Source organism: Pteropus medius, unplaced genomic scaffold (genome assembly GCF_902729225.1).
Source record: "Pteropus medius unplaced genomic scaffold, Ma_sr-lr_union100, whole genome shotgun sequence".
Taxonomy (NCBI): Eukaryota; Metazoa; Chordata; class Mammalia; order Chiroptera; family Pteropodidae; genus Pteropus; species Pteropus medius.
Window position 1 is genome coordinate 11039999 of NW_024349798.1, and position 27333 is coordinate 11067331.

The 27333-nt window shown below is 49.7% G+C and overlaps 1 protein-coding gene across 1 annotated transcript in view; it reads left to right on the plus strand.

The window, feature by feature from the left end:
* CLEC16A (C-type lectin domain containing 16A) overlaps positions 1-27333 on the plus strand; it is a 199619-nt gene that overhangs the window by 123135 nt on the left and 49151 nt on the right. Inside the window, 1 exon segment of the mRNA XM_039885578.1 lies at positions 25086-25237. Coding sequence (XP_039741512.1) covers positions 25086-25237 — 152 coding nt within the window.

The window sequence follows — 27333 nt, forward strand, 5'->3', positions numbered from 1 at the left end:
AAGGGGCCCCCGCACTGAGACCCCATCGTCCCTCTGTATTGGTAACATGCGGACCCTACTCTGTGACAGGCGCCCAGTGGCGCACTTGTATGTATTATGTGAAAGGAATCTAGAGGGATCTTTCTGCACCCCTGAAGCAGGTAACATCTTCATTTTATGCCGTTGAGGACTGAAGCTCCCAGAGGTCACGTGACCAGCCTAAGGGTACACAGCTAGGATGCACAGAACCAGCCTCGGAGCCCTAGCTCCCTGGCCCCCAAGGTCCCTTGCTTTCCTCTCCACAGCCAGGCTTCTGCCCTCGGCCTCCCCCAGGCAGTCAGGCCACCCTGAACAGAAGGTGACATGTTTTCTCTGCAGGGACGGTTCCCGGTGCTCGTGGACCGTTCCCTGGGCATCACTTTCAGCTGGGAGCGGGTGGAGTCCTGATGGGGAGGAGGGTGGGTCCGGCGAAGCCTCTGGATGCTGCTGCCTCACACCCAGAGAGAGCTGCTGGAGAAGGCCCACAGTGACCCCAGCTGCGCAGGCAGAGGAAGCTCAGTGCTCTCAGGGCGGTTCGCCTTCTGACACACGGCCTCAGGCTTGGGAAGGGTGCCCTTGACCCATGCCGTAGGCTGACACCTTCTCCAGAGAAGACTTATGGGCTGCTGGAGTCTGCGCTCTGCAAACCTGTTCTTTCCAAACAGCCTGGAAATGATATAAAACTGAAACCATGGCATCGGTTGGAAGATTGGCCCCAACTGAGCCCCGTTCTGCCCCTCACCCGCCCTCACAGTGGGCACCGTCCTGGGCCCCGTCAGGTTGGGGTCCTGCCACCAAGTCAGGAATTTCATTTTTCCCTTTTGCTGTTTAAAAGTCACCACATAACAGAGAAACATATTCATGCTATAAAAAGCTCAGACAATAGCATATGAAAAGTGAAAGCACCCCTTCCACCCCTCCAGCCCTCCTGCCACCCCTCCCCACGCCCGCCGGCCTCGTCGGCAGGATCGTCCAGACCCCGTCTCCACTCGTGCACACATCTGAGTTCATACTCATAGACACGGACCTCATCTTGTTCACCATGTCAGCCCAGCCCAGACACAGGTCCTGGCACTTAGTAGGCACGTGATAAATATTTATTCACTGCATGGCTGTCTCTGTTGTTTTTACATAAGTGGACCGTGTACATCTTGGTTCACAACTTGGTTTTTGCAGTTAAAAAAATGGGGCTTCCCTGTGTCAGGACACATGGGTGGAGCTTATCTGCACGTCATTGCATTGAACGGAAGTGCCCTTGTGCGGCCACCCCCATCGATGGGCGCTGGACAGCTTCCAGTTGGTCACTCTTCCAAAGTACCCGAGAGAGCTGGGCCTCGTGAGCAGCTCTGTGGTGGGAAGAAGGCCTAGCCCTGAAGTCCCTGGGTTAGACTACCTTGGGACCTTGATGTATAGGACAGCCGTTATCAAGGTGCCCTTCACAAAAGCAGCCCAGCCCATCGGGCCTCCTGCCTATGGTGTAGGGGGGTACCCATTTCCTCGCCCTCCACCCACACTGACCAGTCTTTTTAATTGTGAGACAGGCACAAGCATATCCATCCATCTACTAAATTTTGTCAACCTGGTCAAGTTGTTAAAGGGGGCTGCAGGAATTCTGCCTCTCAGACTCTAGGTAGCCAGGGGCAGGGGTCATCCTAGGGAATGGTGGTGGAGGGAACAGCAGGGCAGCTTGCTAAGAAGCATCGAGTTCCGCTTGCAGCTTGGGTTCAGCACCCCGAGGCGCCATCCAAAGCAGTCACCCTTATGCCCTGCTCCTGTTTTTCTCATTCCAGTCTGCTCATCAAAGAAGTGCCGGAAGAGGCCTCTGCAGCTGGAATTCCTGCTTCCTCCATGCGTGTGTAGAGGACAGGCAGCTGTGTTCTCTCAAACCTCCACCATCCTTCACACTCAGGATATCTGTTTAGACATTCCCAACCCTCCGCTTGGCAGTTATTTCTTTTAAAATAGGACCAGAAATATACTTGCTTGGTTATTTGGTTCTCTGCCAAATCTCCATCACGTGAAATAGTATGTCCTGCATGAAATAATAGTGTTCCTCAGAACCACCGAAGGGGACCTGCCCGATGAGACTAAAGCTTCATCAGTGGATTCTTAGAGGCTGGTCAGGAAAGGGACCGCGGGGCACCCTAAGTGGAATTCTTACATGACGAATGTCCTCAGGAGGCAGAGTGGGATGTCAGTGGGTGTCTGAAATAGTGCCGTGGAGCCTCTGCGTCTCTGCAGAGGACCATTTTGTTAGCATATCCTTCCAGGAACACCCCGCCCACACCCTTCCCCACCACCGTGGAATCGCAGCCCCGTGTCTTGGGAGGCGCCCCTGGATTTCGCTTTTAAAGCTCCCAACCTCCTTTCTCAGTAAAGGCCTGACGTAAGCAGTTTTCCCTTCTATGTTTCATCCACCCCAACTCGCACCACGGACCGCTTCTATTAAAAGCAACAGGAGATTGATAACTGGTGTAGAGAAAGATATCACTTATCCCAAAGGGTGAAAGGGAAGTTGTGTGTGGCTTTCACTAAAAGCTCACTGGCCTTTTTAGTGTCGGCCACTCGATGGAAAAGGCCTGCTTTGTGGGATACTTACTCTAGGGTCTGAGAGAGCAGGGCCAAGAGGCAAGAACACGGCTTTAGAAGCTGGGACTCCGGCCCGGCCACGTGGGGCTGCCAGAGCCGTGCGCCCCAAGCAGTGCTTGCACCCCGAGGGCTCAGGGCCTCCCACCCACCTCTCCACGCTGTCACGAGGAACGGAGCACCGCAGGGGGTGGGGCCCCAGCATGGCTGCGAGAGGGAGAGGATAGGATAAGCAGGGCCCATTGGACCATCAGCCCTCAAGCCAGCTCTGCGGCTCACCAGCTGGGTGGCTTCGGCCTGAGGTTTCCTTCATTTGGAAAATGAGGAGCATTGTTGGGAAGGCCTTGAGCGCGGTGCCTGAAACACAATAGCCTCGGAGAGGCGTGAACCAGTTTTATGAGTGAGGCTGCAGAGTGGTCCGCTAGGCTTCTGGTGACAGCTTCGGCCCATCCAGCACCCACTCTAATTTGCAGGAGAGGCATGCCCATGTCACTGGTCCCCGGCATGGGTGCCCTGATCCCCTAGGGACAATTCTGAGCAGTGTCAGCCAGCTGCCTTGCTTGGCTTGGTCAGAAGGCTTTCCCACCAGCTAGCGCACTCACCGTAGGGGCTGCTGGGGTTCATTGTGCAGGAGACCTTTGTGCTCACTTGGAAGTAAGCTCTTAAAACACACTTATTCCATTCACTGGTTTGTAGACATTTCTAGCATTTCCTTAAAAGGTAATTTGCAAATACCTATTCGAAAGCAATTGATTTCAGTTTTTACCCCCAAAACTTTTGGTTTTCTTTTTTTTCCTTTCTTTCTTTCTTTTGTTCTGGGCACAGTAGTAAGAGAAGGGGCCCTGGAGTCAGAATCCATCAGGGTTTGAGGACAGGTTCGTCATCTATTCACTGGCAAGTTCCTCAAGCTCTGTGGGCCTCGGTTTCCTCATCTGTAAAGCAGGGTCGTCGTGAGAATCAAATTACTTACTATACTAGAAAGTGCCTAGTCCAGTGCCTGGCTCATAATATAATGCTCTGTGTGTGTCAGCTCTCATCGTTCTCACTGTCATGATTGTCCCCATTCTAGTAGGAGACAGGACAGGAGGCAGGTGCTCCCCCTCCCTCCCCCAGAGTGTTGAAGTCCCCACAGAGCAGGAAGGAGCCAGGACAAAGGCCCATCCCAGGAGTCCTCCTCTCCGGAGCCGCACCCCACCCCAGGGAGCCTTCGGGGCATTGCATGGAGCGCGCCTTCATCTCACATGAGTTCAGCTAGAGCTGCTCAGCAAAGCAAAGGGAGAGAGAGAGGAGTTCCAGCTCACAGTCACCGATAGAGTGGCCCATCCCTGCCATTTCTTGCAGAGAACCCGGGCCCCGGAGTCAGCGCATCTGGAAAGGAAGCCACCTTTCCTCAGCCAATCCACGGCCATACTTGTCCCAACAAGCGTGAGTCCAGGACTCAACAGTGTATATTTTGAGTGCACTGTGGCCTTCTAAAGGCCAGCCGACATATCCTGTGGTGCTCGGCCAGAGAAACAGCAGCCCCCAGGGCCGAGGGCTGTGGCCATGCCTCCCTGGACACTCCAGGGGGTTGCCTGAACTCGCTTGTCTCTTTCTCTTCTACTTCCCTTGGCGGAAGGAGGGCATGACGGATTGGCTTTCTCTGCCTGGCACAGAGTAGTCACCAAGTAAATATCTCTTAGAGCAGGACGAACTCATTTTTGAAGAAGGAGACATCGGCCAGGCACCCAGGGGTGGGCGGAAGCACATCAGACGGAGGGCGCAGCACAGGCAGGGAAGAGCAGGGCTTACCCAGGACTCAGTGGAGTACAGGACGGGAATGCAGAGGGCATGGGGGGCGTGGCAGTGCCGAAGGGGGCGGCCCTCAGCAGGAAGGAAAAGCTGTGCCTCCAGCAGAGGTGGGATTCACTGGGATGTGTGCTCCAGGAAGGTCACTTCCACGGTTACAGTCACGGGTGATGGTGAGGTAATCTTGGACCTGGAGCAAGATGATGATGGCCCAGACCGAGTCAGACTACAGGATGGGGCAACGAGTCTGCTGGGTAGAGGCTGGGAAGAAGGGTCCGCTGGCCTCATGACCTATTGGAGAGGGAGCAGGTGGGGCTGAGGGCCTTGGGACAGTAGGCAGGCAGGTCTCCTCAGCCTGTGGGGGGCCGTAGTAGTTTAATTCTGTCTTCTTTTATAACAGTGACGTTAGGAAGCAGGATTGACCCCGTCCTCAGTGATGCCCCGTTCCCCGCCTTTTCTGTGGAGTACTTGCTGGCTCTGCAAGGCCCTTCCCAGCCTGTGTCCTAATGAACTACCTTGTAACAGGTCCCGCTGCTATGTCACCTTTGGGTAACAGAAGATGCAAGCCCCGGGGGCTCAAAGGGAAACTGAAAGGTGATGTGAGTCAGGGGTTCCAGAGGCTTGACCCAGAAGCTCTTTGCCAGTCCCAGTCAGGCCTTGCCTGAGAAGTTTCCAGCTCTCCTGTGTGATTACAGTAAACAGCCTGGAGGGCCCCTCCCCAATCCCCGGAGGCCAGGCTTCACCTACAGGTGCAAGGTTGTGGGAGGAGGTAGACGGGGCTCTGTGGCTTAACGGGCCCTCTAGGCACCAGCTGCTCAGAGCTGGGTAGCTCGTCTCACAGGAGGCCTCGCCCTCTGAAGTCTGAGGCACTCTCAGCACTGCCCCCACTCCCCCAATCCAAGTCTTGGCCGCCACAGCCGACCAAGTACACCAGGCCTTGCCTTTCTTGAGAACTGGCCTCATGCATCTCTTTTGCATCTGAGTTCTTTAGAAAGAATCCCGCCTTTTTTTCCTCTGGGTTCCTGCCTGCCTGGGCCCCTGCTGCCCAAATATGCCTTCTCTCATTTCCCTACTGCCTCTGCCGTGTTCTTCAAACATAACTCAAATGTGAAAAATTAGCTTTGCGTGGTCGCCATAAATTTTACATGAATCACGTTTAAATCAATAAAGTCTGTAGAGGGATTCCAGTTATCCTTATGAAGAAGTGGGGGCTAGTTTAAAGGGGCCGTGGGCCTTTAAGCACACCACCCCTGACAGAGCAGTGGAAAAAGTTGTCCACCAGTGGATCAGCCATGAAATAGCAAGTAACCTTTCACAGGTCTGGGCTCCCTCAGTACCCGGATGCCTTTGAAGTCTCTGCATTTTTCTTGGGAGGTGTGATCAAGCAGAACCAGAATGAAAGTCAGATTTTCCATGACTTGTTTCTTCTTTGAACAGTTGCTAATCTTTTTTTTTAAGTCGGTAATCTTTTAAATGACATTCGGTTTCAAATGTGTGAGCTTGGGATCTTTGATGTAAATAGCAGGAAAAAGTGGGCGGTAATGTTATGGACCGTGGAAAGCCTGCCTTTTCTAGGCCATGCTTTAAGAGCGAAAACCAGAGAGAAGAAAGACAGGAAGGGCAACAAGCAGAAGAGAGTGGAGAATGAGCAAGAAAAAAAACCCCTGTGCGGGAGCGAGGCTCTGTGCAGGCCCTAATCCCCGCCTGGCTGCTGCATGTTCTGCCCCGCCTACCTGTCTGCACCTTGATCAGACATGGCATTGTCTCCACAGCCAGCTCTGTCCGGGGATAACAAGTGAGCTCTGTGCCAGGCGGGATCATCGAGCTCCCTGAACAGAGGCCGGGCGGTTGGCCCCCTTGACCCTGGATGGGTACGGGGTTTGGGGGCTGGAAGCTTGGCAGTTGCGTAAGATCATAAGATCGACACTAAATGGGACCTTCACTTTGGAAGTTAATGTTTTCCATTAACTTCTAATTGCACAAATATCGTACAAATACATTGTCCTTGTAAGAAAACAAAACTAGGTAATTCCTGCCCCTCCCCTGTCCCCTCCCTCCCTGGGGATAATAGTCCCACGTGTCCTTCCAGATCTGTCTCCCAAGAATGGGGACCTGTAGGAGGAAGACGGGACCACCGAAATTTTTATAAATTTATTTTTTTATTTAAAAAGTGTTATCAGTTCACTGTGGAAAATTTAGAAAAGAGACAAGCATTTAAAAAAATCACTTGTCACTATACTGTAACCCAAAGAGAACCACACGAGTTTGTTTGACATAAAACGAGGTCACTCTGTGCATGCCATTAGATAGCCTTCATTTTCACGCCAGGCCCTAGGGACACACCTTTCCAGGTCAGTTTCGAGTGGTACACCTGTGAATGTTTTTGTCCATATAAATTGTTATGTCCTCTATTGACAGATGGTGCTAATTTTGTACTTACGTAAATGACGCCGAGTTTCCTTTTAAAATAAATTTAAAAGGGAGGGATGTAATTTAAGAAAAATATCAAATAAATGTAGCATCAAATCAGATGCTACAACTATAAAAAATCCTTGAGGTGGTAAAAAAATGACTGAAGTTTAGGAAACACTATTTTAAGAGCATTTTTAAAAATTCTCTCTCTCTCTCTCTCTCTCTCTCTCTCTCTTCTCCCCCCTCCTCTCTCTCCCTCTCTCCTTCCCTCCCACCCCCCCTCCCCCTCTCCCTCTCTCCCCTCTGCTTTGAACTTCCCTGTAGCTGAATCTCTGAAGCCATAGCTAAAATTCTAAGTGGACTTTGCAGGTTCAAGAGCAAAGCCAGCTGATAGGTTTTCTTCTAGCCAAGTGCCCTTCTAGAAGGCTGTGGGTAAAGCTGTTTTCTCGATTTAAATTTACAGCTGTAAGTAAGTGCCTCATGACCAATTCTCTCATCTAAGAGATTTAATCACTTCCCTCACCCTTGACAGATATCATGCTCTCCCTGTGTTCTGGGGGCCTCTGTAAGTGCCTTTTAATATTTCCATTGTGTGTGTTAATCTTTAATTAGAATTTGATGTATCAGAAATATTTTTAAAAGGCTTACCTCAATTAATTTCATTCCCTGCCCTATTATTTTTCATCTTTCTTTATCTGAATCATTAATGGCAAAAAGCGCTGACATATAGGACTGAGATCAGGGCTGTTCTAATTAACTCCCGAGGACGCCGTAGGCAATCCATCAGACCCGGGATGGCATTACAGCATTGTATATTTACTGGTGTTTTTTTCAACACCCCCTCCTTGTCCATGAGAACCTCACCAGCTTTTTGGCCCCATTAGACATCTGTTTCCCGAATGGCCTGAAACATCTTGCCCCCCAATGTCTCAGAGTCAGATGAGAAGGATATTGTGTTTGTTTTGTTTTGAATTAATGGTGGGCTTCGAGTTCTTTGCATTATAATAGCGGGATCATAAGCTTCTTCATCAAGACTGGGTTCACTGTTGCTCACAGTGTGGCCTTGGCCAAGTCTGCGTCCTCAGGTGGTGCTGGAAGGCAGTGGTCTGCAAACTTCGCTGCAGAGTCAAGTCACCTGGAGAGCTCTTAAGACTCCCAATGCTCAGGTCACACCCCATGCCAGTGAAATCAGAGTGTGCAGGGGCGGGAGCTGACATCATTATTCCTAAAGATCCCTGAGTGATGCCACATGCAACGAAGATTGGGAGCCACTGCTGCAGGTTCCACTGAAGCCTCTGAGGCACAATCTAGCACAGTGACCAATAGAAGAGTGCTTAGTGCCGCCCGCCCCCCCCGCACCCAAAAAAAAAGAGTTGGTTTGCAGAGGAGAAGGAGGAATGTCAGAAGTCACATCCTGCACAGCCCCTGCTGTGGAAGGGCCAGGCGAACCCGCGTCTTGGGAAGGTTGCCTGTGTGTGCCCAGGCCCCAGGAGAAGACAGGAGGACCGAGGGGTGGTCAACCTCTTTTTCTACATCGCCACCACGTATCTCTCCGTGTTGGCCTGTGTAATGTCACTGCAGAGTCCCCGCCGCCTGGGAGAATCATCAGGGTCCTCGATAAGGGGAGCTGGGCCCGGCTGTGGCTTCTTCACAAGGAGCTGTGAGCACTGGGCCTCAGTGTGACTTTGTAATTGAATCTCGGCTCCAACAGGTCTCCACAGCTGGTGTCCACAGCCTCTCCCAGCCGCGCCCCTCAGCCCGAAGGCCTGGGATCTGCGCCGCCCAGAGGCCCAGCTGCCCAGGCTGCCTGTGGCCCTCACCGTGAGAAATCCGGCGTCCTTCCCGAGCCGTTGTGTCTGAGCGGCAGCCTTTGTCTGCACATCCCCTTCCAGGCGTTGGATGCATGTAACTTTCTAGCTCATTCTTCCCTAAGCCTTTCTTGTCCCTACACTGTGCCCAGCTCCTTGTGGAGGCCAGGACGTGGAGAAGGTAGACATAGAGAGCAGCGGACACACCAGACCCTGCCCAGCCTCAGGGGTCAGGCCGGAGAGCAGAGCAGATATCCCCACCCAGACGTGAGACGAGGGTGAGCTGTCTGTCGGCCTTATAATTGTCCCTTGTGCTCCAGAGAGCTGTGCCCCTCTGTGGGATCTGCAGGGCCATGGCAGTGTCGGGGCCCAAGAAAGGGCCAAAATATCCCACAGTGGCATGTGGATTACTTTGAAGTTACTTGTCAAGCAGCCTGGGCCAAAAGGGCACCTCGACCCTCCCTCGTCTCCTCGGGTACAGGAAATACATCTCCCCTGTGAAAGGTGTCCTCCCCACACCTGGAAGACCCCTCACCTCTAGGTTAAACAACTCAGAGCAGAAAGTCTGTGTCGTCAGATCGCACTGCCTCTTTTTTAACTTACTAGTTTAAATTCCTCATCAAAGAATACCCAAATCTTCGTAGATTCATTCCTCTCTAATGAGCACTAACTTTCTTCATCCTGTTAGTTTCTCATAAACTTACTGTGTCTTTGTCTAAAAAGTATAAAAACAGTGCCTGGTTCGATCATTTCTTTAAGCCCTATTTTATTGTGGTTCTTCTGTGCGCATATATTAAATTTGTTGTCCTCCCGTTAATCTAGTCTTGTGCCCGTTTCATTGTTTTATTATCGGTTCAGCTGTAGGAACTCCGGCAGGGTAAGGGGGGGGTGGGATTCTCCCACCTTCTCACCAACAGCAGCCGAGGTGACACACAGGCGTTAAGGTTCCCACATTGAGCCAAGAGCCAAGAGCGCGTGCGGCCAGTGCACCCCATTCCTTCCAGGGCAGGGAGCTCCCAAGTCCCACGTCACCAAGGTTTCCTGAGAGAGTCATCGGCCCGTGCGCTTCTAGCCAGAGATGAAGTCGGGCCGTTTCCCACGGTCCCCCACAGCGGTCAGCGTCTCCTCTTTCTCTGGTTTCCTCTAGCCACAAGCCACATGTGGCTCTCTCAATTTCAATTAATGAAAAATAACAGTAAGATTAAATCGAGCTAAAGATTCTGTTCCTCAGCCCAACTAGCCTCGTTTCAAATGCTCGGTCACCATGTGTGGCTAACGCAACAGAGGATGAAAATTTTCATTTTATTTCGTGTTCGTTGAGACAGCAGCATGTGGCTGGTGGCTCCAGGACTAGACAGCACAGAACATGGGCCGATGGCGCCCTCAACACAGCGAGTCCTGCTGGGCAGCACTGTCTGGTGGGTAGGGGTAAAGTTAGGAAACAGGAAAAGCACAAGTTTTGAGATCCTTCAGGAAGAATCCCAGCTCCATGTTTTTAACCCTGCTGAACCTCAGGTGTCCTCACCTGTGGCCAGGAGGCAGGTGAAGCAGTGGTGATGACAAGAATGTTTACTAGGCACCGACTCTCCTTATTCATCCGTAGTATCTGGGAGCTAAGTACTGTGATCACCCCCTGCTTACAGATGGAAAAGTGGAGGCCCAGAGCCTGCATCGTGGGTGAGCACCCAGCCCATGGCAAAAAGCAGAAACAATGGGGCTCGTGATTCTTGTCCAGCCAGAGTCGCATCCGGGGACCTGGCCATCTTCCTCCCTCTGCCTGTGCCTTGCTCTTATTTATTAGTGGACAACCTGACATAAAGGTTCCTTTAGCTCTCACATAAAGAAAGCAGTGCCCGCCTTTTCTTTTCTTTCTCTGTGCCCGGGACATATGACTCTGTGGCATCCTAGCCCTGCAAACGCGCGCCGTGCATACGCTCGAGCAGGCGCGGGCTTCTCAGTGCAGGTCGCGCTGTAGCAGGGAGGCAGGTGCGCAGGGCACTCAGCTCCTCAGAGTCTGGGCTTCACCGCCACAGATCATTTCCTCCTACTCTTCTGCCAACGTCTCTGTCTCTCTTTAATCTTTTCCTTTCTTTCCCTGTGGGTGGATTTTCTCTGCCAAGAAATCAGCAAGCAGCTGAAGGCAGCGATGTTCACGCAGCCCGGCCAAAGCGAAGTCACCCCCAGCTCTTGCTCTGAACGCAGCTGAGTTTTAGCAGAGGCAGTCAGACAGCATCCTGTCTTAGCGCTCGTGGTCAAAATGTCGTGATGTCTTAAGACAGGCAGTCAAACATCATTCTCCCGGCTGGTTAGGATTCATCTAACTTAGTGTAGTGTGTGACCCACAGGATCTATCTATGGGACTGGGGTTGGGTTTCAAGTGTATGGAGGAACTTAGACCTGACTCACAATGGGTATTTCCTGCCTGGGGCCCTGAGAATTGACCTTACTGAAAGTCACAGCAGGGCACAACATCGGGCAAGTAAATGACCCTTGGTGTGTGTAGCGGGGGAAGGTTCTTGCTTTTCTCATCTGGAACCTGCAGCCAACAGTACCTTCTTCACTGTATTGATTTGAGTGCTTAGCACAGAGCCAGGAGCTTACTGAAGTACTCAATAAACTGTAACTGTTATTATTTAAAATTAGCATAGATTTGCAGATGGAACTTTTGAAAAGGTCTTTTTGCAGGATTTGCAAATGGAACTTTTCTAAACCAGTCTCTTTATTGGCAGGATTCGCAAATGAACTTTTGTAAAGAATTTCCTTATAAGCAGGTAAAGCATTGCCTTCCCATTGTGTTAGCATAATTTATACAAATAGATTTATTTAAGTTCTTTGTTTATAGTCTGTCTGCATCTACTAGACTGTGAGCCCTATGAGGGTGGGGACCTTCTTTTCCACTCCTGCATCCTTAGTACCTGGGACTGTGCTTGACACATAGCAGAGGCACAGTAAACATTTGTTAAATTGATAAATAAGGAATGATTGGGAACTCTCGTTCATTTGTTTCATATCCTTAGCAAACCCTTTTTCATGTATAGCATAAGTTGCAGTGTGGGTCTTAATTATAAACTTCCAATTAAAGACCCGAATTTAGTTTTAGTAAATAACCACAGGCAAAAACTTTAGTTGCCATGACAACCTTCCCTTGGTCCGCAGTTCCTGGGCATCTGTTTCTACAACTTGGCGTGGCTTGAATAAACAGCCGGTACTGACGGGTCCCCAGCCTCTGCGCCTCACCCCCCACCAGCCCTCACTGCCTTGTCACATACTTCGGTCCCACCGAAGGACAGAACTTTCCCAAATTCATGTGTTCTCCCATGTCTCTGGCCCACGACACATGCTTTCCCCTTGCTGTCTTCAGCATACCCTTCAGAAGGCTCTGTGAGGACCCACCGCCTCGAACGACTAAAGTAAAATGAATGACTCCATGGAGTTCCCTTTCTTATTCTTTTCTCGTGAATTTAATAGAGGACTTCATGTTCAAGTTCATTTTTAAAAGAAAAAAAAAACTCAGAGGGAAAAATAGTTGAGATTCTCGATTTTTATCTTGTTTGCAACATAGTTTAGTAATTTAAAGAAGGACTTCTGATTGGGTGTGGAGGATTGTAAAGAGTTAGGCTGATAAGATTTAGTTTCATATTAACCATACCACTTTAAATCATGCTTTGGAAGTTTTGTTCCAGTGCCAAACATTTATTGACACTCAATTTGAGCAGAAAAGATCAGGAACATAAAGCAGGCGATTTGGTGTATGAAGTATACAGCTTTTGTTTAAGCCCAAAGGTATGGCTTGTCTCCACCAGAGGTCTCCCATATTTTACTGTTAATGTTTGAAGTATACTGAATTCCCACAATCTAATTAAAAATCAGACTGCTATGCCGGTAAGCATTCACTCTGTGAACTAATTTCTGCCAACTAGCCATAAATGTGTCCCCTGGTATGAAATTTAGACGTTCTTTCCCATCAGAAAAGCGGCATGTGGTTTAGTCCCAACCTCTTCGTTTGAGAGAGATAAGGAAACTGAGGCCCATCCGGAAAGGTCAGCTGCCTAGACTAAGGCCACGCAGCCTTGTCAGTGCCCAGCCGAGACTCAGACCCGGGCCTCTTCTCACGCTCGGCTCACTGTTCTCACCAAGCCCTGCTTGCTCTTGCTGAGCTGAATTCAGAGAACTTCTGTTTTTCCTAATTGCCAGGTGCCACTCTAGCCCTTCATGAACGTGGTTTGGTCTTCATAGCAGCCCTGGAGGGAAAGTACTGGTACTGTCACCCCCATTTGCTGCATGAGGTCCCTGAGGACCTGAGGGTAGGTGGCAGCATGCAGAGGTCCCACCCCGAGCCATCTGTCCCCTCACCTGTGCTCTTCACCATGAAACTGTATTGCCTCAGCAGGTAAGACCCAGGGAAGGGACAGACGTCGAGGGAAGACCCAAGTGACGGACAAGGGGGAGCTGTTCCGAACAAAGCGAGGCAAGGAGCCTGCAACCCCAAAGGGTTGGTGGAAAATAGGAGGCTAGCGCTGGGCCAGGGTCGCATGCAAGGGGGCATCAGAGGGGAGCCCGTGAGCCCTCTTGAGAGGGACAGTGGCTTGATTCTGCTTGAAGTGCCGCTGTCCTCTGCTTGGCCAATTTCTAGGCTTCTTTCAGGATTCAGTTAAGATGTCGCCCCCTGCAGGAAGGCTTCCCGACCCCCCAGCTGTGTCGAGGGCCCCTCTTCCAGCCTCCTACAGCCCCTTGGTCTTCTTCTGCTGTGGCCATTGTCGCACTTTGTTACTTGTTTGGTCTCCCCACTAAACAGGATGTCCCGAAGGTGCTCCTTGCCCGTCCCTGTGGCCTCCTTTGCCAGGCATATGGCAAAGTGCCATGGAAATGCCTGAACGAAAAGTCTGGGACAGTGAGGGGGACAGTGGTTGTAAGCGGGTCTATCTACAAAGCTGTTTTCTTCCACCAACTGGCCTATCACAGGAGGAGGGTCCAGGTTAGACATTAGCAGAGAGAACACTCCCCACCCGAGAGGGGCCTCGAAGGCCTACGTCAGAGCCAGTGAGCAGAGTTCTCCCTGCAATCTAGCCAGCCTCGGGGGGTGCACAGACCCCCTGCAGATGCCTGTCGGCACCCACATATGCCTTTTCTGGTGTTGTTAGCGGTATAAACCCTGGGGGTTTTGACACTTGGGGAAAACTCTCTAGCTGGTGTTCTCTCCCAGGCAGAACCCCTCCCTCCCCCACCCAAAAAGGGAGAATTCGCTGGGCAGGATCTGCTCTCTGGAATGCCCATGTGCGCTTTCCTGATGAAGTGTCTTAAAAAAGAAATCCAAGGGAAGAGTTGGTCCTATCTTCAAGAACCTTCTCTCCAGAGGGAGAAAGGAGACATGTGCCCGCAAGACCCCTGTAAAGAAAAATCACGGGCTTTTTCTGCATCTCATCACATTTGCTCCTCACAGAATCCCTATGAAGTAAGTAGTGTGTCCATTTTTCAGATAAGGAGACCGAGGCTTAGAAAGGTCACCCAAAGCAGGAATGTGTCTACCTCCTTCATCCCTGCAGCCCAGTCCCCGGTACCTAGTAGCCAGCAGGCAAATACTGGCTGGAGAGACAGGTGGCGGAATAAAAGAAGGAAGGGAAAAGCAGGCCTTGATCCAGGCCCAGGTGGGCTTGACCGCATCCTTTGGAGGGGCCCAGAGCAGAGAAATCATGAGGGGCTGGGTAGGGGGGCTACGTGGGCTTCTGAAGACCTGGACATCCTCTACCCTCGGACGCTGGGCTGCTGAGTAGCAGGAAGGAGGGAGCTGACTGAAAGTCATCCTGTGTCAGACCATCTCGCAGTCCATAGTGAAGAGCTTAGGTATTCAAATCTTTTCTTGGAAATCTCAAGTATTCCATTCAGCTGCCTCAGAGTTAGGTAACTTTATTTACTCATGCTAAACAGGGCCATTTTCAGAGAGGAAATTATGCAATGTACTATGCAAATGTGGCATTCTGGGGAGAGCGAGTGTAGAGATAAGTGTGGTCACCAATGCATTATAAAGATCAGATTGCTGTGCCTTCTGTGGCAAGCTGTGTGTCACTTGATAAGGGGATATGCCAGGCTCTACTTGGAATTGCTGCGCATTTGGATTCCGTTTCTGGTAATTACATTTTCACCCGGTTGTCTATCGGTGAACTTTGTTTGGTGCAAAGAAGGAACAAGGAATAAGGCTTTTGCAAGTCACCCATCTCAATGTAGATTTGAGCAGTCAGAGAGAGCTGCCCCACACATGTCCAGACATGTGGGGACAGGAAAAGTCATTCTCGCTCTTTGTTCTCCCAAGAAGAAAGTCTCATCAAATTTTCCAAGGGGAAAAGGTGAAGACATGGCGGGTTTTCTGGGCTGCATTGTGACAGTCAGTCACATCATTTCACTAGTCATAGCATCTGCATTTTAAGCAAGAGAAAGGAAGTAGCCATGGAAAACCCCTCTTCTGGATGGAGGTGGTGCTGAGCCCAAGCCCAGCACTATCCCCAGCCTGTGGGAACCTGGACAAGGTTCCTGGCCTGCCCGAGCCTTAGGTTTCTCACCTGGAAATGGCACCAGTGCCTTTCCTCTAGTTATTTATTGAGCCTGGGTCATTTAACAGTCATCAAGACACCGACCCATCACACAATATCTGCTTGAATAATGGCTGAATGCACAAATGACAGATTTACCCACCCCTACCAACAAAGCGAGTGTCGATATAGTGTCCTTGGTGGCCCCAGAATCCACTGGGCGACATTAAGATTTTGCAATATTAAGAGGTGCTAGAAAGAGCACTTACGGGTATCCCCCCACATCCAAACTCTTCCTGTAAAAATTCCTTTTATTTAAATTCAGGAACCAAATAGATTTTCACAGCAAGAAAATCTTGTAGTAATCACACAAAGCGGTTATATAAAGAAGACCAGAGACTTAATCATCACATTTGCAGGTACCAGTGATTGCCCGGCACCCGCGTGTCATGCACGCTGCTGTGTTACTGGCGTTGACTTTCACGACAACCCTAGGAGGTCAGTTCCCCCCTCCCCAACATTTCATTTTGGAAAATTTCAAGCATCAATCAGGCGAATGACTTGTACAGTGAATACCCATGTGCCCACCATCTACATCCACCACTGACGTTTTTCTAGTTCTCTTCCTCTATTCGGCCATCAACCCATCTTTTCTTTTTTCTTTTTTTCTTTTTTTTCCCTCTCTTTTTGGTACATTGCAGAGTAAATTGCTGACATCGGTGCCCTTCTCCCCAACTATATCAACATGCATATCATGAAGTAGAGCCATAAAGTCATTTGTCATTTTATTACCTCGGCCTACAGAGGAGGCAACCCAAGTGAAATCAGTGCATGCAGGGCCAACACGACCAGAGAATGGGGCTGCAGCTCCAGGCGGCCAGCCCTCAGGCCTGGCTGGGGACTGTTCCCAGCATGTCTCCAGTGTCAGGTGGGGAAGTGGAGTTGGAATGTGTTAAGAGAGCGTGGAGCTCTAGGAGCCGTGGGTGGGGCCAAGAGGAGAGGTGGTCAAGGGCCAGATCGCCAGTGCGGCAGCCGTGGGGTAGCCCCGGTGACCTTGGTTTAAATCTTGGAACCGAGCACTAGGTCACAGTTTCCCTGGATGATTGGATTTCAGCCCATCTCCTAATATCTACATCCCTAATTGTTGTTCCCCTTGCAAATTCGAGGAACAACACCAGTACATTTTTTTTCCCTTTATTCTTGGCGGGACTACCCTGTATGCCTGGCACTAGAAATGTGACAAGACCTGCTCTCCATCCAGGAAATGTGCTTTACACCTACCCGTGTGCTGTGCTGGGAAGAAAGGCTTTAGGGAGCTTCAAAGAAGACAAAGTAATTGATTGCTACTTGCAGCAAATAACCTATAAGCTGTTGCTGGGTTGATGGAGAAATGGTTACTTAATTTTCTTCGAAGGATTGATTTGACCATCAGGAGAAGCGGCAGCCTAATTGAGTGCTGGTTCACACCCTGAGCAGGAGCAACCGGATCTTTTTCTTGTTTTGACTTTCGAATGTCATGGGCTTTGCGTGGAGTCTCCCCACTGATATTAATCAGGCTGGAGAGGGTCTGGGCGTCACTTGTACAAGACCCTTCTCCTGTGGTGGATCCGACTGACCAGGCTCCCTGTCACTCCAGCTCTGCCGGTTGCGTTTGAATCAGCACAAGGCTTCCTTCTCAATGCATTTGGGGTAGCGCACAAGGAAACGTGTGTGAGTAACTTTCTTACGCCCCAGAACGGCTATCATTTTCGTTCTTGTAGTAGATATTGATAGAGTGATGACATCTGGAAGATGGATTGCACTTTCCTGCTGGGCTTCTGATTGACTACCTTGCACCGCCTATGCTTGCCCTCCAGAGAGCCTACTGGTGTCCAGTGATTCATCAGTCACTTCTCAGCCACGCCTTACTGGTCAGTTAAGGCCTCTCCCTTCAGCTGCATCCTGTCATCAGAGAGCTGTGCCACGCTGCTTCTCCCTGGAGTCACCGGTGAGGCTGTGTTCAGTACCGCAGAGTGCCTTCTCTGTCTCACCCAGCTAGTGCCCAGTGTCGGACAGCTCCAAAGGGCTGCCATCCGTCCACTGGTCTGAAGGCTCTGTGAGGGCAGAGGATCTGTCCCTCTATGGTACTGGAAGGGGCCACCACGTGCCCGGCGAAGGAGAACCTTGCCAAGGCCAGCCCAGGAGCATACAGGTGGTTCTGTGTTGTCAGGCACCCTGAGATCAAAATGCCTGGAGTCTGCCTGTGGAGAGCTTGGGTCATGTGACTGTCCCCCCGCCAGAACCAACCCCCATCTCTGAAGCAAACGAGGGTCGGTCCTCTTTCTCTGGCCCCACCCGGAGCACAAGGTCCCAGGTCCCGGTCAGCTTGTTCTGGATGGCATGAAGGTCACCCGTTCGCTCTGGCTCTGTCCCTCACCACATTGTTATCCATGATGTGCCCTTGGGGAAGTTACTTGACATCCCACAGTTTGTGTCCTCTGGAGTCAGTGAACCCACCTCATGGTGTCCCAAACATGTCAAGCAGCAGCGCAGCTCCTGGCACACAGAAGCACACGATAGAGGTTGGTCACGGTGTCAGCAGCAGTCATAAACTGGTGGAGGCGGGCGGAGGTCCCCTATCCAAAAACTCAGCCCTGGCAATCTTTCAGTACATGGCTTTAGAGAGCCAAAGCTCCAAACAGCACCGGGTCCCCACAGGACGGGGCCACCGACTCCGGGAATGTTAGCGTTCCCCTTACCTTAGCTCGCCCCGCAAGGCTGCTGCAATCTCCCTCACTAATCCCTGGCGTGCCTGGGGACCCCTAGAGTAGAGACCAGTCTGCCCCCGGATGCAGAAGGGGCAGGGACCACTCGTTACTGGTAAAAGGAGTCATGTGCCTTTCTGATGACAAAGGAACTCTGGTCTTGTCAGCGGTGCAGTCTTCCTGTGGGCCCGGTGTCTTACATCCCAGAGTGAGCCCGCCTTTCTCAGGGAGTCAGTGGACCCTGTTCCCTGGGCCTCCTGACCTCTGATTAACAACATGTGCCTGAAAGACTAGGCCGTGTTTACAGAGTTGCTAATCTGCACTCCAGCGGTGGAGGCCCAAGAATTGGCCCTACAGCCCACGGTATTGGATTTCAAAGCGCTGGAACTCAGCTGGCCTAGAAATCTCACTGTGAGGATAAAGATAAAGACTTCAGTGCTGGATGTAGGTGGAGCCACCACTGCCAAGAATTAAATTACGGTATTGGTACCATATTTTACTACGAAGGGATCGTTTAAATACAGCAAAAGTCAATCAGCCCCAGTTATAGCTCAGTAATGAGCTACAGCCTGTCAGAGGGAACTGTGGAGGAAGTTTGCAGCCCAGGGCCGAAAAGCTGGTTGTCGAGTGGTCCTTTGCCTCCAGATGAGAGGACCAGAAAACATTAGCATCCCTCCATCCAGTGACAGATACTTCTTCAGCACCTGCCACTGCCCATGCACCGGGCATTGCACCGGGCACTGCACTGGGCACAGCTCCAGGCTGCTCTCAAGTCCTCCTGGGGGTGCAGCAGTGAAGGAGACAGGTCAGGGCCCTGCCTTCTTGGGGCTCACGGCGAGATAGGGAACAGACCTCAACCAGGAAGGAGGGAGTAAGTGGAGTGCAGGAGAGGCCAACATGGGCATATGTGGTGGAGCATGACTGGGCGGTGGGGCAGCCACAGGGGTGGGGTCAGAACTCCGTGACCCCACAGAAGTTCTGAGAAACAACCAAAAACCATGAATCATTTTCTCCCTCTGTAGAGGCTTGCTTAGGTTGGAGCCTGCATTTAGAAAGCATGGCTTCACCTCAGGCAGAAGGTTCTGATGAGAGAGTCATGGCCCCAAAAAGCAGGACCCTTCGTTAGCCACTGCTGCTGAAGCCCACACAGCCTGTGATCGTGCTGCTTGCCGCACATTGCACCGGGCACAGCTCCAGGGTGCTCTCAAGTCCCCCGGAGGGTCCTGAGGGGATTGGGTCTTAGTTTTATACATGAGGAACCTGAGACTCGGGGGAGTGGCTTGTCCAGAGTAGTACCGGTCTTAATGGCAGGGCTGGGATTCGAACCCTCGTCTCCATGGCTCCAAAGCCCAAGATGCTTTTTTCCAGGCCAAGTCGCCCTGCTTCTGCACGTCAGGGTCAAGTCGCTCTTTCATGCTTTTTCCTTTCCTTCTCCTCTCTCACAGCATCTTAAACTTCTGTTGGAAAATGCTTACACTCCTTTTCCTTCCTTCTGCTAAGCACTGTAGGACCTTTTGTGTATCCCAAATCGCCAGCCCTGAGCTGTTCGTCCAAGCCAGCCTTCCACACTGTGGCGTGCAGCCCCTGGGTGTCGTTGAAAGAATTTTAGAACGTTAAATGTCCTTGGACACAGCACTGATTTACATTGAATTACAATACGTCACTGATGAAATTTCCTATTTCTGAGTAACAAACCATCTAAAATTTAGTGATATAGAAGAACAACTACAGTCATTCATTTTGCTCACAGGTCTATAATTTGCCCCCGGCTCAGTGGGAATAGTTCATCTCTGCTGCACGTGGCATCTGCTGGAGTGGTTCAGCTGGGGACTAGAGGATGAACTGGGAGCTGGCAGGTTGGGACTGGCTGTGAGCCTGGGGCCTTGGCTTCTCTCAGCGGGTGTCTCCATGGCGGCTTGGGCTTCCTCACAGCATGGTGGATAGGTTCCAAGAGCATTTTTATGACCTTGCCTCAGAAATCATCTAGGATCACTTCCACCATACTCTCTTGGTCTAGGCAATCATAGAGGCCCACCCAGGTTCAAGGAGAAAGGACATAAACCCCACCACTTGATGGGAGGAGGGTCAAGGTCACACTCCAAGGGAGCTCATGGCCATCTTTGGAAAGTATGGTCCATAAGAAAACCCATTTCCGGTCCCCTCTGGTCCTTTCCGTTACATCACGGAGAATGTCTCTGATTGGTACTAGTTTGTCTTCGAACTTCTCTGAACTCGGGGCTCCCTTTTTATCAGAAGAGCAGTCTTTAGGCTACAACTTAATAAAGTGGTCTTTTGAATCTATTTTCACGGTCACCTTATTTATTCTAAGGAATTCTAATATTTCATTCATGGCAGTGATATGAAGTTTCCTTTTGAAATTACTTCTAGTAGAACAGTGCTTTCAAGAGAAAAATCAGGCACAAGCTCTACCTCACTCCCAAAGATTTACTCTCACATGCGCAGATGAATGAGAATGTTCCATCAGCTGGGGAGCTGTTAAATCTCTTCCTTATCCCCACAGTGGGGGAGGGTGTGGCTCTGAAAAAGAGTGAGGAGGGTCCCTGTGTGTTGCTAGGTCGCCAAGACGCGTGGTTAAGTGACCAAACTACAACACAGAGGGTATGACATGCCACCGTTTGTGAAAGACAAGGTGGAAAGAACATACCTACACGCACCCTTGGAAATACATAGTGGATGGATAACAAGAAATTCACACAGTGGTTGCCTCTGGGGAGACTTAGCATCTGCTGTATAAAATTTCATACCTTTTTAAATGGGAAGATATGAAGGAGTTATCTATTCAAAGTTTGATAAGCTTAATATTTTCAAGTAAGATAGAATGGCAAATCTCTCCTTTCAAGTAAATAAAACAAAGGCAGTACCTAGGACTAGGAGGGACTTGTCACCTCTCCCAGGAGTTAGGTTCTTTTGGGAGGCATGCCACACCTTTGTGGTCCTGGGGAGCAGAGGAGACATCTGTCACCCCACCTGCTCTGCCTGTAGGATGCCTGGATGGAGACTCGGTCCACACAGGTTTTGTGGTCCTTGCCCCAGCATCCCTGCCGGCCCCCGAGCCCCTTGCACAGATCCAAACCTCGTTCTTCTGGGTCTGGTTCCCTAGTCCAGCTCCTGACACCCACGTGTTTGTTGAACTGGGCACCAGAACTCTGCAGCTCACACCCCTGGCCAGTTTAGAAACGTGCACACCTGTGTGCCGATAGGCGCTGTGGGAGAGCCCTCAGCTTCTCGCCTTTTTGAGATGATTATCGCAGCCCTAGGGATCAGGCAGAGCCTGCTGGCCAGCAGCATGGCCCGGCGCTGCTCCCCTCACCCAGGCTGGGCCCGAGAGGACCTGAGGCCCTTCGTGTATGAGTGTGGAAAGAGGTTCACTTTTCTCTTTATTTAATTTTAGATACTCACATAACAGACCTCATTTCCTTTAGCAAAATCGGAACATAGCATGATAACTAAAATGACTTTGACCCCGCACCCTCCATCTCACCTCTTACCCCCCCAAAAAAAACCAGGTATCATTGTGCACTCACCAGACCTTTTCTTAGATTTTTCTTTTACATCCACATGCTTGAACCCATAGAAAATGTGTAGTATCGTTTTATGTGGTTTCATTTTACAAGAATTATGTTACACGGCGTGTGTCAGGCTGCAAATGCTTTTTCCACTTAACAGTATATTCGTGAAATAGCTCAAGATCTAACTCATTCCTTGTTGTTGCCATATGGCTTTGCACTGAATGAAGAACGTACACTTTTTTTTTAGGCTCTTCTCTGTTATTTTGGGACATTACAGACCCAAATCCTGCCGCCAACATCCTCGTTTGTGTCTCTTGGCCCACAGATGTGTTTTTCTTAGGAACATACCAATTGCCAGGTCATACGGTGTGAAACTTTCAGTTTTAATAAATAATGCTAATTTGCTCTTTAGAGTGGCTACGTTAATTGATTCTCCTACCAGCAGCATTTGAGAATGTCAGTTTTCGTTTGTCCTCACCAATACCTGACGTCATCAGACATTTTTGTTTTTGCCAATCCATGGGCAGAAGATGGTATCTTGTCTTAATTTTTTTCTCGATTTCTCATGAGAAGGAGCACCTTTGTGTGTGTTTAGTGGCTGTTCCTATTCTCTTGTCTGTGAATGGCCTGTGGGGGCCATTCACTGCTTTATTTGCTGCTTTATTCATCTTTTGCCTCTTAGAGATATTTTGCAAATATTTCCCCTAGTCTAGTTATTTATAAAGTCATTTGTTGTATATGAGTTAAATTTTAATTTCGATGGAGTCAGTTTATCAATCTTATATTTACTTGTTGTGCTGATTCTCATTTCTTCTTAAAGAAGCCCTTCCCTGCCACTAAGGTCATATGGATATCCTCCCACGTTGTCTTCAGACAATTTTCTGTAAATTTTTTTAATAGCGTGCTAGGTCCCACCCCTTTTGAAGTGAGGATGGTGAAGAAAGACCTGGGAGATTCAGATAGGCAGCAAGATTTAGTGCCAGTGTATGGAACTGTCACCTACACTGGCCTTCCCTGGCCACAGGGCACTCCTGAGAAGAAGACAGGGAAGCTCATGAGGCCGCCACACATCCCAACATAGCTGCCAGCCTCCAGGTCCTCTCATGTGCCCGAGTCCCTCCTGGTACCTCATCCCCTGGCATGGCTCCCCCTGGCTCAGAGTGACATTCACAGGTATCTGCATGAAGGCAATAGGCAAAATTGGGTTCCATTCAGCAGCTCTTTCCTGGGTCCCCTTCTGTCTAAGACACTGTGACAAAATGACCCCTCTCCCCCAGGGCAGAGCAGGAGAGGGCCAAGGTGGTGAAGGAGTCACCCCACCAGCATCCCCTTGATCTCTGAAGGACACGCCCTTCCCTCGAGTCCTCGGAAGCCCGCTGCACTTCTCCTTAACTGCCCCTGAGTTCCGCAGAGCCAGGTCTCCCTCCTTCCCAGACGGTGAAAGTCGCTTTTAGTTTTCTTACGAAATCTCTCACAGGGCTTTGATGTCCCAATTGCATCTCTGATAGTTGTTCCGCTTTGGGGTTTAGTTCTTCCTTTTCCTGTTCTTTGTGGCGGAGGTGGTAGGTCTTTTTTCCCCCGAAGCCCCTGAGGCCGCTGGGCTTTATGGGGATGTTGCCTGCTGCCTGCTAACAAACCCCACGCTCACGACACACCCCACTGACACCCACACCTATGGCTGGGCCTGCTTTTCCAGGTCACACCCTTCGTGAATGTGGGAAAGGAGAAGGCAGAGTTGTCCTGTCTAGAGAGGGGAGGGGAAGACAGGGGAAAGAAAAAGGAAGGATGAAAGGGCTTGCATTTCTGAGAATACAGAATACTAGATGTCTTCCAGTGTGGAACTAGAAATTCTGAATAAAACCGTTTTTAGAAATCTTTTTAAATTATTGAGAAAGGGAGGAAGATTCTCGCCTTAGGTAATAAGAAAGTAGAATCCTAGAGTTCAGCCTGTCTGGTGCTGGTGTTTGCCATCTGTCTTTCCTGGATGGTCATATGCTAAGGAGAAGTGACAGAAACGCGAGGCTGGAAAAGCCAAGAAGATGGACTGGAAGTCATCCCCATGAAGCCGGAACCCCAGATGGAGGATGCTCTCAGAGGGTGAAATTGGGGGCCGGGAGCGGGTAGTACCTGAGAGAGGAGAAATGTATCTCAGATCCCTTAGATATAAATGAAAAGTAAAAACGGGGAAAACCTTGGTGAACACCTGAGTCCAAATTTGTTGTCATACGTGTTCGGGGCCAGAATTGACACCATCTGTGTAATTACCCCCTCCCCCCAATAAACTTAAGCCAAATATTAGGTTACAGTGATCCCGACAGGACTTCCTGGGGTGGTAGAAGTGTTGTACAACCGGAACATAGTAATGCACAACTGTAAATTTACACAAACTATTCTTAAAATGGGTAAATTTTATGACATATAAATTATGCCTCAATAAAACTGTTTAAAAGAAAACCTCCTACCGTTCTTCTAAGCAGAGACTTCTTTTAAGGTTTTAGTATATTTCTCTGCACTGTGTTCCTTTGTAGGGATATCTTTTTTTTCTTTTTACATCAAAATCAAGTAAGATATTTATCTTAAGTTTTTAATATGTATTTCAAAAGTACATCTTGAATACTTTCTCATTTTAAAATAATTTCAAGCTATACAGTGGCATATAGAGCAAAAATCAAGTTCTCCCATCTATATTCCTCACATACACATCCCCACCCTCAATTCTCACTTCCCTCCCCATAGGTAACCACTGTTCACAGTTTGGTTAAACATTTTTAAAAGGGTATATAATTTTCCATATGATGGGGGAAAATGTCATTCTCAAATTGTTCCCCTATTTGGAGTCTTTTAGGTTGTTTCCTGGTTCAGCTATTTCTTTTAAAACATGTAGCAGAGGATTCCGTTGAAGGAAACTCAGAGCAGACTGTAGATTTAATGGTCCTATATTACTCTGATGATTTTGTAGCCATCAGAACAGGCACTAAGTTAGACTTCGAATTGGGGTAATTTTGACGTAAGAGAAGGGACCCAACATACGCTGAGGACCTCATGCTCAATGCTTTATCTTTCTGTTCTCATTTAATGCACCAAACATCTCACGATAGAGGACATTATTCCCATTTTACAAATGGGAAGCCGTGGGCTGGAGGGGCCAAGTGTGTTGCCCAGGATCACACACCGTCTAGTGCAGAGCTTGGCTCCAAGTTGCTGGACACCAGCTTGAGGGCTTGGTGGTTCTGTAGCCGAGCAGGGAACTCTCGCCATCACTACTGATTTTAGGCGAACGCCATCACAGTGCAAACGTCCAGTGGTCTGCAAACAGATTCTCGGTTTGTTGGTTCGTTGGTTTGTTGGTTTGTTTTAGCTGCAGTTTGAGTCCCTGACGTGCAGTAAGCATTGCACTGATGCTTTATGTACCTCGTATCTGTCCTCACAAATAGCACTTAGAGAGGGCTGGATGTTATCCCCATTTTTCAGATGAGAGCTTCGAAGCTCGAGAGGTAAAGAAAGTTGCCCAGTGTAACTCAGAGGAGGGCGTCATACCCATGTGCGTGTGATTCCAAGCCTGGGCTCCGACCACCGGGCTCTGCTGCCCGGCAGAGCACGAGGCAGCTCGAGTGTCTCCATCAGGCTGGGCAGCCGGACTCCGCCTCATTCTGCTCCCTGTGTCCCTCCCCCCAGACAACAGCGACCTGATCGCGTGCACGGTGATCACCAAGGATGGTGGCATGGTCCAGCGGTTCCTGGCTGTCGATATTTACCAGATGAGTTTGGTGGAGCCCGATGTGTCCAGGCTTGGCTGGGGAGTGGTCAAGTTCGCGGGCCTCCTACAGGTAAGAGCTGCAGATGCTCTTCTCGCACACACACACACACACACACACACACACACACACACACGAGTATCACCTTTACAGTTTCCTTTTTTTAAATGTTTTTTATTTTTACAGTTCATTTCTAGGGACACAAGGACTACGTTTTATCATTGAAAAAAATTAAACTAGCTCACAGATGCAGGCCAGGTCCTCTGACCAACACCCAGTTTTACACTCCCTTCCCCCCATTATTAGTAATCCTTCCCGGTTCTCTGGTTGTCTGCCAAATGCATAAATAAGTATAACTACATGCTGTTTTTAAAAACCGTATGTATACTTGAGAGGGGAGATGGGTGTGTATTTTTTACAGTGTCACATTGAACGTATTCTCAGCTTTGTTTTTTTCACTCAATATGTGTCTTGGAGAGCTGACCATGTCAGCATATGCAGACTTACTGGTATTCTTTTAATAGCTACCCGAAGATATCGAGGCATATTTAGCCGGTGCCTTGCGGCCGTTTCCAGCTTCTTACCTTTACAGGCAGTGCTGCTGCGAACAGAATTGGCCTTACTTCCTTGTGCGCTTCGGCAGGGGTTTCCCTCAGCAGATCCCAAGAAGTTGGGGTGTGCCTGCTTTCAGTATTCAGAGACACTGCCAAAATCCTGTCTGAAATGATCGTTGCCGCTGGCAGTGTGTGAGAGTTCCCTTGTCCTCACCCCCTCTCCAGCAGAGCTGGACTCTAAATTGCCTGAAGCCAAGTCGGGGCTTGGGTTTTCTCATTTGTCTCTGTGATAGGTGACTAATGCCAGCTGGTTTGTTGAACGAAGCGTAGAAATAAAAGAGGTGAAAACAGCTTTCTAGCTCACACTTCCTACCAGACCCCCAGTCCATGAACATCCAGCAAACTCTTCCAGGCCCGAGACTTGCCCTGCTCTGAGGCAGTCCGTGTCCTCGCCGGGCAGGCCTGGCTGCTGGCAGTGCCTTGCTCAGGCCAACCCACATCCGCCTCTCCTCAGCGTGATGTGCTGGCACCACGCTGCTCTCCACCCGTGCGTTTGAAGATGCCATCGCAACCTTTTCCCCAACCTCCTCTCTTTTCAGGATATTTCCATTTTAAAAAATGTCTTTTACCGAGGGTGACACAAGAAACAACTCTATGAAGAATCTTTCATTTATAAAAAGACTTCTATGTAAGCGGTTGTCCATTAGGTGACTTAGTGCTTCTTATTTATCTAGGCTTATGATCAATTTCCTTTAGAATTTAGTGTCAGGAAAGTGTTTTTCTCCCTCACAGGACTAATACATGTCCTCTCTCAGACAATGAAAGCCACATAAACCTTTTCTTTTGGTGGTCTTCCAATAGCCACTATTTGTCAAGCCGTTACTATGTGCCAACCTCTCCGTTTTAAATGCGTTACATCTCATCTAATCCCCACTGCATCATTTCAATGCAGGTATTATTTCGAGAGAACCTGTGCCAAATTTAATGCCTACGAATAGCAACCATCTTACTTCTTGAGCCTTTTTCAGTGTTTTTCCCGCCGCCTCTAGCATGTCTTGTGTTCATGTCTATCTCCCGTCTCAGGCTTTTATCTTAAATCACCTCAAACCTTTGTGGGAAGCAAATTCTTTACACAGAGTCCAGTCTGAGGTTTTAGATTGAATTTGTCGTTACTATACTTGCTATTCTTGAGTTCCTTCTCCACCTGTCAAATGTAGCTGTCTTCAGATATCTGCTAAATTGCCCTCCCCTCTCTTTCTTGGAGTTGGTTTTTTTTTCGGGACCAGAAATTCTTCGGAGACATACAAATGGGTGTCAGCGATGCCCCCTTAAGAAAAACAGGAAGAAAGTGGTCCAATATATCCGAGATCACGCCAGATGGCATAGGAATTTGGGTCTGCTACCAGTGGCTTCTCAGAAGAATTTTGGAGTGGACCATTGGGTTCCCCATGGCCCCTGGAAGAGGCTGGTGCACCTCTTCGTTCCCTGGCTGTCACAAGTGCCACCGAGTACCATACTGCCACCACCACAACCAGCGCCCGTTCCTTTTGACCGCTCTGCTTCCCACGAAGTCTTCTCCCCCTGGGCCTGGCCAGGTTTGTGTCCATCCCCGAT